Source organism: Trachurus trachurus (genome assembly GCF_905171665.1).
Source record: "Trachurus trachurus genome assembly, chromosome: 5".
NCBI classification, from domain to species: Eukaryota; Metazoa; Chordata; class Actinopteri; order Carangiformes; family Carangidae; genus Trachurus; species Trachurus trachurus.
This window is the reverse complement of record NC_139896.1, coordinates 26588728-26601784: the sequence shown is the minus strand read 5'-3', so window position 1 is coordinate 26601784 and position 13057 is coordinate 26588728. Positions and strand designations below refer to the sequence as shown.

General features: G+C 42.3%; 1 protein-coding gene across 2 annotated transcripts in view; it reads left to right on the top strand.

Annotated features, from left to right (window-relative positions):
• Positions 1–13057, top strand: part of phc2b (polyhomeotic homolog 2b) — a 233622-nt gene that overhangs the window by 18551 nt on the left and 202014 nt on the right. For both annotated transcript variants that reach the window (XR_014595413.1, XM_083972421.1), the window contains exons 4-9: positions 117–194; positions 499–660; positions 1753–1887; positions 2232–2526; positions 8927–9231; positions 9749–10064. Coding sequence is in view for 1 of the 2 variants with exons in the window: in XM_083972421.1 (XP_083828547.1) it covers positions 117–194; positions 499–660; positions 1753–1887; positions 2232–2526; positions 8927–9231; positions 9749–10064 (1291 nt within the window). In the remaining variant the exon portion in view is untranslated. The remainder of the gene's footprint in view (positions 1–116; positions 195–498; positions 661–1752; positions 1888–2231; positions 2527–8926; positions 9232–9748; positions 10065–13057) is intronic.

The window sequence follows — 13057 nt, the reverse complement described above, 5'->3', positions numbered from 1 at the left end:
CCTGACACAATAAGTCGTTCTGTGAAGAGATGATCATTGTAGTTATTAATGTTGACCTGCTGCAAGACCTGTTTCAATGGTAGCTCTCTCCTGCTTCCCCTCTTGTGTTGTAATAGGCCAGTATTGCAGCTGGGCGGCAAAGCTCTTCACAGAATGGCACTTCATCTCAACAAACAGCAACTACTCAGGCTACGGTAAGTGCAGTTTTGAGAGTTGGGCCTAAAAGCCTCTAAAAGTGTATCTTTTTTTTGTTCGATTATCATGGAACTAAGTTGAATTTAGCAGCAAGACGCTTGGAGCAAACCACATTAATTGGGTTAAACAGACAAAAAACTGAAATACTGTTTGATAATATCTGAAGTGTCAAAAATGTTAAATAAATTCTGAACCTCTTTATATTTGATGTGTTGTTTTGAAGAATGTATGCATTAATTTACAGCACATATCAGTGGAGGCATAGAGATGTGCTACCTAATTATCCCATCTTCTCCTCCATAGATCAACCTGACCACTTCCCCAGCAGCAGCTCAGTTAATCAGCCGAGCCCAGAGCATTAGTTCCACCCCCACCAGTATTTCCCAGCAAGCTGTTCTGCTGGGAAGCCCATCCAGCCCCACTCTCACGGCCAGCCAGGCTCAGATGTACCTGCGCGCACAGATGGTGAGATTGCAGTCACCTCACCAGGAGCGTTGCCACTGGCGCATTTTACATCACTGCGCATATATGCATAAACACAAGCACACACTGCTTGAATAAATAAGTACACTGCAGCTCAGATGCTTCTCTCTGTAGGCTAAGTGTGTGTTATGGGCTTGATATGAGTGTTATGCATGCATGCGCATTCTGCCATAGTAATTGGTTTGGTTTATTCTCATCTTGCCAGCAGAGTAGGTGGTCAGGATAATCTGTCCAGCCCCAGAGGGCTCATTACAGACACAGAAGAGAATGCTTTGAATATGCATCGACGCTCAGAAAACATTTCTCGCTGCTCACAGGTGTTCTCTCGGCTGAGGGTTTAGATCCAGCTGTTTTTTCAAGAACTGCTGAAGGAATATCGAGTCCTTATTGTTCTGTTTTGTTACAGCTGGTCATGGGTTACTTGTCTGTTTCAAATTGCCCATCAGCTGTGCAGCTGGCACACAGACTGTTCCTGCCACCTCATTATGACCAAGTACACAGCGGCGTCAAATGTGTTTGATTCTTCTGGCAGGCAGCGAAACACATTTGTCAGTTTAGATTGCCATGGCTTTTATTTATGGTATAGTCTTCTGCTGTTAAATTGGTGTTGCCTTAATTAGATTGCACACATTCCTTTTCCTCACATAGAAAAATATGAATCTGAAGCTGTCAGTCATTATGTTCCACTGTAGAGTTGTATTTATTTCATGTCGTAGTGCCATTCTATGTTAAATCGTGCGTTTCCAGATGACAACTCAAGACATAAGGGAAATTGTTTGTTTTGTATAGACTTCACAAAAACTCCCATAATTTTCACATCATTATCTAAATCGATTTTTTTTCAGGGCAAATGATCTGCAAACATTACCAGTTCCCCTATCGTAGTGACTCAGCTCATGCAATATGATTTCTCTGTATATTGTTAAGTCCAAGTTTACAGTTACTTCTAGGATAACATTTTTTTTTTTTTTTTTTTCCTCATTAAATTTCTTCCCCTATTGTAGATGCACTTAATTTGTTCATTTTCTCCCTTTTCTCTTGTGTGTGTCTGTGTGTGTGTGTGATGTTCTACAGGCCCAGCAGAGCAACCTGGTGCAGGTGGCCAGGAGTCTGGGTCGGGCCGTTCCCCTCTCCCCTCAGCTCATCTTCACGCCAACAGCGACAGTGACCGCTGTCCAGTCAGAGAGCTCCTCACATGCGTCCTCACAGGTAGGCTCATTTGAGATGATTTTCATTAAAAATAGAGTTACAATCAGTAGGCTAGAAGGTCCTGGGCTGCAGCCTACATGTAAAAATAACCCTAACCCTATTTAAATGCAGAGGTGAGCATGTGAAATATCTTCACACATTTAGAAAATCTATAATGAATGAACATTTAAGAACATAGGCTCTCACATTAACAGTATCATCCTCCTATGCTTCATTAGTTTGTCACCGAAAGCATAAATGTACATCCTCATTAATTCTGTAATATTCACACATCTGACAAACTAATAAAATCCACTCAGTTAATCCACTGTGAATGTGTCGGTAATCTCCATCCTTCTGTTCAGAATCAGGTTCAGAACCTGGCCATCCGTGGCCAGCAGGGGGCGACCACGTCTTCCTCTCAGACTCAGACCTTGCAGGCTCTCAGCCTGAAGCAGAGCCCTGTGCCCATTCAGCCCACCTCACTGATCAAGAACCCCAGCCAGGGGACGCAGGCTGCCGCGCTAGGGAAGACCAGCTCCTCTGACGGCTCCTCCGATGGAGGGAAGAAGGCCGACGGTGCCGCAGTCACAGAAGTCCGAGCGATAAACATGAGCCGCAATGTGACAGCCGTCAGTGCTCAGCCCCTGATTGCTCCAGGTAAGTACACCTTTCAGTTGCACAACCTGTAAAGTTTAAATAATGTACAAACTATGGCCTGTTATCCATTAAACTGATACTGCAAACACCACATCCCTGCCAGGCAAAATGAGTGCTCAGACTCCTCTTCTAAGTAGTAGTAGTCAACTAATCCATTAGTTAATTAACACTTTAAAACAACTATTTTGGAAATTGATCAGTCAGTTTCTGCGTATTGTGGGTGGTTTAGGGGTTCCATGCCTGTCCTCGGCTTGGGTGATGAATAAAATTTGTATTTTCATTGTCTTTTTACTTGACATTTAATCATTTAAACAAGGGAAATTAACAGCATATCAATCCATCTTGTGTGTTGTCTTTAGTCACAGCACTAATCGATGTTGAGCATATATAAACGTATAAACTCACCTAATTTGTTTGCAATATCAATCTTGTTAAGTGTTTCAAATCAAGACAAAATATGAATGCATGGTTATGTTTCCAGATTTCCTTACAAAGTAATCAATCAGGTTTTTCAGAATTTACTTTTTGAATCTACATTGATAAAATGTGTCAGTAAATCGATAAAACTCCTCAATATTTCACTCAAGTTGACTTGTCTCATCTTGCTTTGTACAGATGAAAACAGTTCAGCATATAAAACATATCTTGAGTTGAATTCAGCTGGCATTTCATTCACCTGTGCACCATGCAGCCTTGCCAATATGCAGCTCTAACAGCAGGAGAGCTGTTAGTGCCCTGGCCAAGACTCGCTTCTCTGCCATCAGCACCAGAGACTCTTGGATCCTCGCAATTGTTGCCAGCATGTGTTTGAAAGCCTGGCCCAACTCTTGGCATATTGCAGACGTTTGGGGCTGACGTTTGTCCATCTCCGGTTTTAGAGAGACTTATAACACTTGTTGGGAAGCTTTTATTGCACTTACTGTGATGAGCTGTCAGCCTGTTTTTGCTGTGCTTTGTTACACACGTATGGGGATGGACTGAAATGTACAAAGGCAAAGAAATACGTCTATAAATGACAGCAAGAGAGAGACTCTCAATCTGAGATTAAATAAAACACAAGTTTAAATTAGGTAAATCACATAAAAGTGCATAATCTCTTGTACGCTTTTACCTTTTGGTTTCTTTGGGGGGAGCGACGGTGCAGTTTTGGCGTGTGTGTCGCCCCATCAGGGCAATCGAAGGGGAAACATTGAGAAATATACGCTCTCGTGTTCAGAGTGAGATTAGGTGAGAAAAGGGTTCTTCCACGTAATGCCTTTTAATAGCTTTCTCTCGGTTGTTAGTGTGACATGTCAGGGCCTGCATCACACATCCATTCACTCAACTTAAGAGGTGAAACCAGCCGTATTAAAGACAGTGTGTTGGGTTGTGTCTGGAACAGTCGAGCTGCTTTGTGAACCAGAAGCTGTGGAAGGCACAGTGCCACGCAAGAGTCACTCTAAACCACTTTTTGTGTAATTGGAAGTCAGCAGCTGTTTGTTCTTCTTCTTTTTTTTTTCTCTCTCTCTTTTGCGAGTGAATGGTTGTGGATGTGCCAGCAGGACAAGCTGATTCAGTCCAGTCTGTTTCCAGGATTAGTCCCCTCAGACGCACAGATCACATCTTCCAGAGGGTCCTGATGATAACACATGATATTTTACACAATAGTTTGTGGTGTGGATTGTACCTGATCTTACAAATATGAGTATAAACATAGTGTGTGTGTTTCTGTCTGTTGGGAGTAGTGACTGTGTTTGTGCTTGACTGTAAACCTCATACACTGCAGTTCACTGTTAATGCATGCTGTTGTTTTTGTCTGCCTGTGTGTGTGTGTGTGTGTGTGTGTTTTGGAGCATGTGTCTGGGGAAGGGGGTGGGGGTGGGGGTTATCTGAATGTGTCAGTGCACAACTGTGTCTTGCTTTGTTGCAGTAATGGATTCACATAAAATAAAAGGGAGGATGGAAGCTGAAAGTCTGGCTGCATGCTGTCTGAAAAAAAATTAACATGAGTTGCCATAGCAGCAGGCCATGAGGGACAGGTGTGCACATGAGATGCTGGGGAGTTGATACGCAGTGGATCAGTAGGAGGACAGGCAGTGTGCTTAGCTGAAAGGATTGTGATTAGGATGAAAGCATAGACTCAAGTTGGCTGAGACTGGGCCGTTATGCTCTTTGGATATCAAGGCTAAAATCACAGAAAATGTTTTTGTACTCACACACCACTGTCTGTTTATTTAACAATACACCAACTACTTTTCATGATTAATGTGTAGTGTCCTGTCTGAGTTAATAGCAGGGACAGACCAGTAATTTAGCTGCAGGAAACCAGAGGTTTTGCCAGCGGTTGGTGCTGGGTGGTAAATGCGCACCGTGTCTTAAAATGTTAGTGTAGGAAATTACTTGTAATTGTTAGCTTTTAAAAGTTGCCCATTACTTACTGCAAAGAAAAGTAATTAGGTGCTTTATTAGATTGACTTATTACTGTAGCTTTCTGCCAAAAATGTGTTGAACTGCACTCAGATTCATTTTGATATTTCAAATTTTAACAATGCAGAAGAGTCGGTATTGATTTTCTTCTTCTTGATGAATTTCCACTTTATGCTACTTTATAATCATAAACTATTGATTACATTGTTGGTTTTACATATAAAAAAGGATGATGAATGTCTAACAATACAAAAAGTTGTTAAAGTTGTCCCTACTTTGAACAGCCACAGTATAGTATTGCTGTTGAATATATAATCATTTGATAATACAATGTTGTAGTTACTCAGTAACACTGAAACCTTTCTGTAATCTTTTCCTTAATTCCTACTGTGTGGTTTTCAACAGTATTGCTAACCAGTCTCAGCTTTACTTCTGTTAAATGTGACCAACAGGCACTAGTCAGATGTGAGAGACTGTCAAATATGGAGGTGGTGTGATTAATTGCGTTTGCTATTTTTGGTCCCTTAGTTCTCCTCCTCAAGCCAAAAGGTGTCAAATCGTTTTGGGAGCAACGTTTCTCTTGCAGTCAATGTCACAAACATGAAGAGGCATTCTCTGGAATAAGAATTGGGCTAGAAACTAATGTTAGGGTGTCTAGCTTCTTGCATTTAGTGTTTCATCGTCTCCTCTTGGCAGGAAAGAACCACCTTACTATAAAAACCACAGCAGGGAACCCCCAAAAGCGCCATGCTCAGAGATTAAAAGAGCAGGTCTGCACATGATGCCTGTGTCTTGGCAACATTATGGAGCTGCTAGCAACAGTATCAGGTGCCAATTTCACTTGAATATGATTACAAAAAACCCTGGAAAGGCAAGAGACTTGCTGTTTCAGTAACTCCTTTTGAAAATGAAACCCGGAACTCAACTTGATATAAAAACCTTCTCACTTTACAAATAAATCACCCTTTTTTGCCCCCGTCTATTGTCTTTTCAAACGTTTACCGTAAGATTATTCAAAGGATTCAAAAAAAAAACTGTGTGCCACTGGTAGAATACTTGAGTCCATCACTGGTTTGCTCAGTGATTTTATTTCTGTCCACTCTTGAGCCTCTGAGCCTTAACTTCAGTTATTTGTATTAAAGGATTCAATTCAGGGGAGATGGCATTATTTATTCAGTGTTAAGCCTCTTTTCTCTAATTTAGCTAGTTTTCCTTGGTCCCCATTTGATAAAGTGTCTGCTAATTTGGTTTTGAATTGTGGTCAAGTGAGGAAAGATGGTGTAAGGTCGTGCTGTTGCTCTGTTGTTTTAGGTTGGAATGTGTCTCATGAAATTAAGCCAAAGCGGCAGCCAGTGAGAATGTGGAAACTCAGGGATTTTCCAGGCCCTGGTGCTACAACTTCATCAGGAACGTATACTGTCCTCGACCTCAGGACATTGCACAACTGTGCGCAAATGGAGTGAGATATCTGCACATTAAAAGGGAAGTGGAGGCCAGTTCCCCACATACTGAGGATTGTAGGATTTCATATATGTGTGTGGGCGTGGGGGCTTGAGCCATTCCACTCCTTAGACCTTGAGGGGTAATAGCAGTTGCATGAATTCCCCGGTCTTCCTGTACTTCCAAGACCTCTCTCTGTTCCTCATTAGGGGCTTGAGAAAGTTTCGGGATTCATGGGAAGTCTGCTTGTATCCGGTGTGACTGTGCACTGATTCAGAAATCCCCCCCCCCCTTCTTTGCTCAGACCGGGGCTGTGAATCTCAAGATACCTCACTGTTTGATTTTACTTTGAACTCCCAATGTCAGGGTACTGCATACATAAAGATTGTATTGTGTGTGTCGATGTGCTGTGAGGGGATGTTGTAGCTTAGTACTACTGTTTGCTATTTTTAGCAGAAACACCAGGTTTGGAGTGCAGAAACTTTGCAGCTTGGAGTGTGTTAACAAAAACACTGTGCTGTCCCTGAGGTGGCCCAGAGCACAGACGGTCTATTTCAAATTCCACAGTTCATTTGGTCCACTTGTTTTTTGTTGTTTGAAATAATTAGTATAATTGAGCATAACATAAGGTTATTTGAGGATATCTGTTGATGTCATCTTTAACTGAACCACTTGTCAATAACTTGCAGTCCTCAACTTAAAAAAAAAATTAAATCATAACGATTACTTCTGCCCCTGTAGGCATAGCTGCTGAGCTGATGGATGTTTTTATCTCCTAAAATGTCAGTTTAAATGTCTTTTCAAGTGTGATCTTATAGGCTATGATCTTTCATTATTGTGCCGCTGGCCTTATCCACCCATCAATGGCTTTACATCCATTCTGCTCTGAATGTTGTAAATCAGCTGAAGCCCCTCTGCGTCTGCGACAGCTAACCGAGTTTTCTGTCGGTGGGTTTCCACCATGTGAAAAAGAAAACACTTTTCAGCAGATCCTGTAGCATTAAAGCGACTAATGACATGCAAACTCTGCTGGATAGAAATATCTACATTTTCCACAGCAGGGTACAGACTGTGGTTAGACTCTCACAGGGAAACTTTGAAACCAGATGGAGCCTATCCCACACAAAACATCATGAAAAGAACAGGGGGGGGAAGGAGGAGGAGGAGGAGGAGGAGGAGGGTGAGGACGATAGGGATTTGAGACAAATGCTGATGTACTTGGCAGATTTCCATGCTTGGATTTATTGGTGGGGGTTTATTAACATCGCCAAACACATCCCCACGTTCACACGGCTCATATAGCAGACATTTCTGCAGTGTAGTACCTCTCTGCAGGGGTAGCTTGTTTTTTTGTTTGGGTTTCAGTTAAGACCGAAGCCTATCAGATGTTTTCTGGTAAATCTGCTGGCAATGGTGGAGGCAGAAGCAGCAGAAGGGGCTGGGACCTACTGACTCAACACTACATCCACAAAGAGTGTCATGGACTCTTGGCTCTGCATGTCTGTTCCTGAGGCATTTCTAATATTTTACTAGCCTCAGGCTACTTCCGCTGAACACTCTCCCACTCACACACGCTCCCACAATACAAGATTGATGTGCTGTGTCTGGGGCTTCGGGGCACGTTATGAGCTCAGGATGTCTTTTTACCCACAGCAGCATTGACAGGTGGTGACAGGCCATTTGAAACGATTTGTGAGCAATGTTCAGGCCCAAAACTGCAACAGCGGGACTTTCGGGCACCTCTGTACGAGCTCTTAATGTTACATCCTGTCAACAGGGGGCACGCAGGTGAAGTGAACGATACAAAACATGTTCTATTATGCAGACGTCTGCATTTTTTTTATGAGCCTGTGGCACCGTGACTCAGATGTGTGCTGAGTGTGGACAGTTATGAGCACACATGTTCATTCATGGACAGTAAGGGGATGTCTGAATTACTTTTTATTGCGGATAATATTTGTTGGGATTAACGCTACTTTATAATACTTTAAGTTTAACATCAGAGCTGCGTTCATATGTCTTTAACATTTCTATAAAATTATAATTTTTTTATAAACCATTCCTTTACTGTGCCTAGATATCCAAGGTTCAAAAGTCACCTTTCTTGTCATCTACTATATAAATTGGGCAAAAAAGACAGAACGTTGTTATTGGTCATAAAATCTCTTGGGACGCTCCATCACCATTGCTCCTGGCCACAAACTACAAGTGTAATATCTTTGCAGTTGTTGGTTGTAGGAGCAGAGTAGATGTTCCCCAAAGGAATATTTTTTATGTAAAATTGGGGGAAAAAGTTATCAAATAAATAAATTAAAGTCACCCACAAAGTTCTATAGCTATAAGTCATAGAAATGTGCAGACATGAGCAAAGAGATTACAGGCCCACGGTTAGGTAGCCCAATATAACTTGTATGACCTAATTTAAAGGTAATATTGCTTGCAAGTAGTCAGCACTTAGTCAAATTAGGGCGGGGGTGTGTGTGTGGTGAACACAGCATTTAATTTTCATACATTTCGTAATGAAAAATAAGTGTTGGCGTTGCTCTCATTCCAGCGTACACGCAAATCCAGCCACATTCTCTGGTACAGCAGCACAAGCAGCAGCAGCAGTTTGTGGTTCATCAGAGCCAAGGCTCCCAGAAGACCACGGGCCAGCTGCTGCAGACGGCCTCCATCCAGCCGTCACAGCACCCTGTCCCCGTGCTGCCCAAGCCGGCTCCGCACCAGCCCTCTACGCCCAGCCAGCAGGCCACCATCTTCCACTCCACCATCAGCCCCCACGCCCTCCACTCTTCCCTCAGCCATGCCAAAGCTCAGCCCGTCCAGCTCACTGCCATCAACCTTCAAATACAGCCCACGGTGAGTGTACACGTACACACCGCTCAACCACTGAACATTTACACAACTTTAGGTTTTGTATAATTATATCAAACTGTTGCTAGTAGTAATAATGATACATTTAAAAACAATGGAAAGACCAAAAAGAAAGTTCATCTAAAGTCAGTGTAAACAGAGGCAGGATGTTGGATCATGATTAAATGGGGACTATTCACATTCTGACTATTTGTGTTGTTCACAACCTTGACTTTGGCGTTTCTAAAGAGGTAACCAACAAAACAAGAACTACTGTTCCAACAACACCCACAGTATCCATCTCAGCTCCAAGACATACATGTTGAGAAGGACTCTTTTGAGTTTGGGAATCCCAGTGTAATATTTTCCCACTGGTGTGATATTTTCCAAGCCTAATGGGTTTCAATTTTTTGAGTCACAGACATAAAAAGTATGTAATGACAGGCCCTCATGTGTCTCTTGACGACTGTCTCAGATGAACTGTCTCAGATTTTTTCCCTCTACCTTTTGTTCCATGTCTAAGGCCTCTCGCCTGGTTCAGGACAGTAAAGATAAGCCAACATCATTGGTGGTGAGAGAAACGTGTCCAACCCCCTCAACGCAGCAACAGCAGCAGCAACAGCAGCAGCAACAACAGCAGCAGCAACAACAGCAGCAGCAGCAGCAACAACAGCAGCAGCAGCAGCAGCAGCAGCAACAACAACAACAACAGCAGCAGCAGCAGCAACAACAGCAGCAGCAACAGCAACAACAACAACCTGCACCTTTGTCATCACAAACCACCAAGCCTGCAGAGCAGCCCAAGGTTGACACAGCTTCACCAGCTATTCAACCTCAAGGTAATAACTCAGCATCTTCTTCTAAGCTGCTAAATTACAGTTTGTTAAGCACCTAAATGTTTTGGTCACACATCTTTAAACTCCTTTACCAATTTACAACAGGAATGAGATGACTGGTAGCAGTTGAAAACCTTGAACACTTTTCACTTTCACACAGAAAATTTCTGCATTGCTCTTTTCCAGTCTGTCGACTCTTACAATCTTTAGTAGAGTAAGAGAAAATCAATGCTGATGTTTACTTGTATTTCAGCACATGTTGTGCCGGCAGCTCATTTAGTTCACTGTTTCTTATCTCATGTTGCTCTATTGCTGTCTGACACCCAAAAACAAAAAACAAAAATGGAGAGTGGAATGGATATAGTAATGTGATTGGACTGGAAATAAGTACTAACTGTTTTGATTACGGTTCAAAAACGGCTCATTAAAAGTTGCTTGCACCGCCGTACAACGTCAAGCTGGCTTTGCTCTGCCGGACCGGTGGAGTTGTATTACGTTTCCGTGATTTCAGTAGTTGTCATAGTTACGCATAGATTATGGCAGCCAATCAGCGCTGAGCGACAAGCGACTGACAGCCAGAGACTTGGGATTTCTCATCTCGAGCGACAGAGCGAAAAATCTGTCGCTCGGAGCCCCAGCGATTTTTCGCCTGAGCGATTAATCGCTCAGTCGCTCGTTTGCATTGACTTAATATGTAAACTTGTCACCAGCGACAAAAATAAAACGTCCGGTGTGAACGCACCTTTAGAAACATGTCACATCCAACCAACTACTGTATGGCCTGGCCTCTCACAACATGTGAAGACATACACAGTCACCAAATCAGTAAGTAGAAGAAAAAGGCTGAGCTGTGAGTTCAGCTGTATTCAATTACACTTGAATACTTGTAATTGTATAACACTCAGAGAAAGTTAGGAGAGAGTTTTCAGGCTTTTACCTTCATTGCACTTTGAGTGAAAAACTTCTACCACTTCTCAGTCAATGATGTTTACTCTGTTATTGTTGTTGCTCCAACCAAAACATGTATTGCAAATATTGGATTTATTGGGCTGCAACCAATTGCACAGGTGTAGTGATTAAAATGTTATTTTCTTCTATAACATTTGAAAAACATAGTTTCATAACATGTTACTTGCTGTGGGGTTTATGACTGATGACTTTTCAGTTATGGAAACCTTTTGTCCATTTCACTGTTTGAGTCCAGCTCATGTTATACATATATGATGGTTGGTCCGAGAAGTTCATAGACTCTGAAACTGTTTTGATTTCCTGGACTGAAGCATATATAAGTAATGAAATGTGGGTGGATCCCAAAGTGCTATACGTATCCAGTTAAGAAGCTTTCAGCTGCTTGTATCAAGAAAATCCCAGGAAAAAATGCATCATCTTTTCAATTTATTTTAGTATTGCTGTGTTTTCTGTCCATTGTGCACATTTTGTCAGCCAGGTGATTTGGATAAAAGGGATAAAGAGTTCTTAAGAGTAACTTGACTCACATGCTCAGTAGGTTTAAGATGCTGTGAGTTGATGATCATACAGCAGCTGTACTCTTTTTGCTAAACCAAATGATCCTGGGTGTATTTTATAAATGTTGACAAAGATCAGTCTCTATAGTGATATTTCTGCCTCATGGTTGGAAACTGTGCTAATACTGTGTTTCTTGTAAAATGAAACATTCTGTAACCCACAAATTGCAGTTTATGGGCAATGAGTTTAGGTGTGATGTGCCGTGGAGGTACGCTGTTCACCACCAGAGGAGGAAACTATTTTGGTAATCCACTGTCTGCTGATGACTGCTAAGATGAAAAGTACCCAAAGTTTCAGCTTTTTTCCACTGTAGAAGAAGACCTGCCTCCAGATAAATGCTGGTTTGCTCAGTTTGTCAAACTTCCACCATGCTCCATCATGCTCACAGACAGTGAGAGAAACTGTCACTGCTCTTTGAACTGTTTAAATTGAAAATAATAAAGCCAGACTCATCTGATTTTCCGTGGGTGGCTTGGCATCTTTTAATCCAGATGTTTGCTCCTGAAATGACAGCTGTCATCGCCCCACCATACTTCATTAATACTGAAGAAGAGTTTGAGAGCAAGTGACACACTGAGCCACAAAATAGTGTGTTTCAGTCTTAGCCCACAACAGCTGCGAGATGAGTGAGCGGTTGTTTCTGTTTCAGTGACATTATCACCTCCACAGTGCTGCTGTTAGTGTGGTACTTTTTGGCTGGACCACACAAGCAGGGCCAGTCCTATAACTTACTGTAAGACTGATCTCCACTACTGCTCAGTGAAGTACTGAGGCAGAACTCACGATCTGCTCTGGGGTTTTTTTTACCTGCTGGGGAACTACAGGGAAGCAGAGGAGCATGTTCAATACACCGAGGCTCACCTTCATCACAGATAATAAACCATTTAAAGTATCTGTATCATTATTACTAAAGAAGACTGAAAAAGAACTGAGCATGAGAAATGCTAAGCAGAGAGAGCAGGGGAGACAGAACGGTCTTCAGTGAGGAGGCTTCATACTAATGATATCAAGTAGAGGGAGCGGGGTTTAAAGAGGAACTATGCAAGATTTTTACCTTAACTAACTTAACTAACAGATGACCCGCCGGTGTCCCAGCTCTCCTCTCAGCAGCACTGTGACACGCGCCCCATAACCCGTAATTTATTGTTTATGACAGATAAGACTACACAAACACTGTAACACGTATATGATAAATAACATAATCCACCGCTCCATGGATTGCTTTCTCGTTGGCTTCCTTGAAAACAAATGCACATGGCCAGGAGGAGGGTTAGAGAAACAGTGGAAAAGCGACTGGACTTGCATAGTTCCCCTTTAAAGACCTGCTTTGAACAGGTCTGTTATGTGCTGGAGTTTGAAGTTAGTAAAAGACTAAGCTATTGTTGATCAGGGCAGCACAGTGATCTAGTGGGTATTTCTGTCACCTCACAACAAGAAGATGTGCGTCCGATCCCTGGGCCTTTAATTTG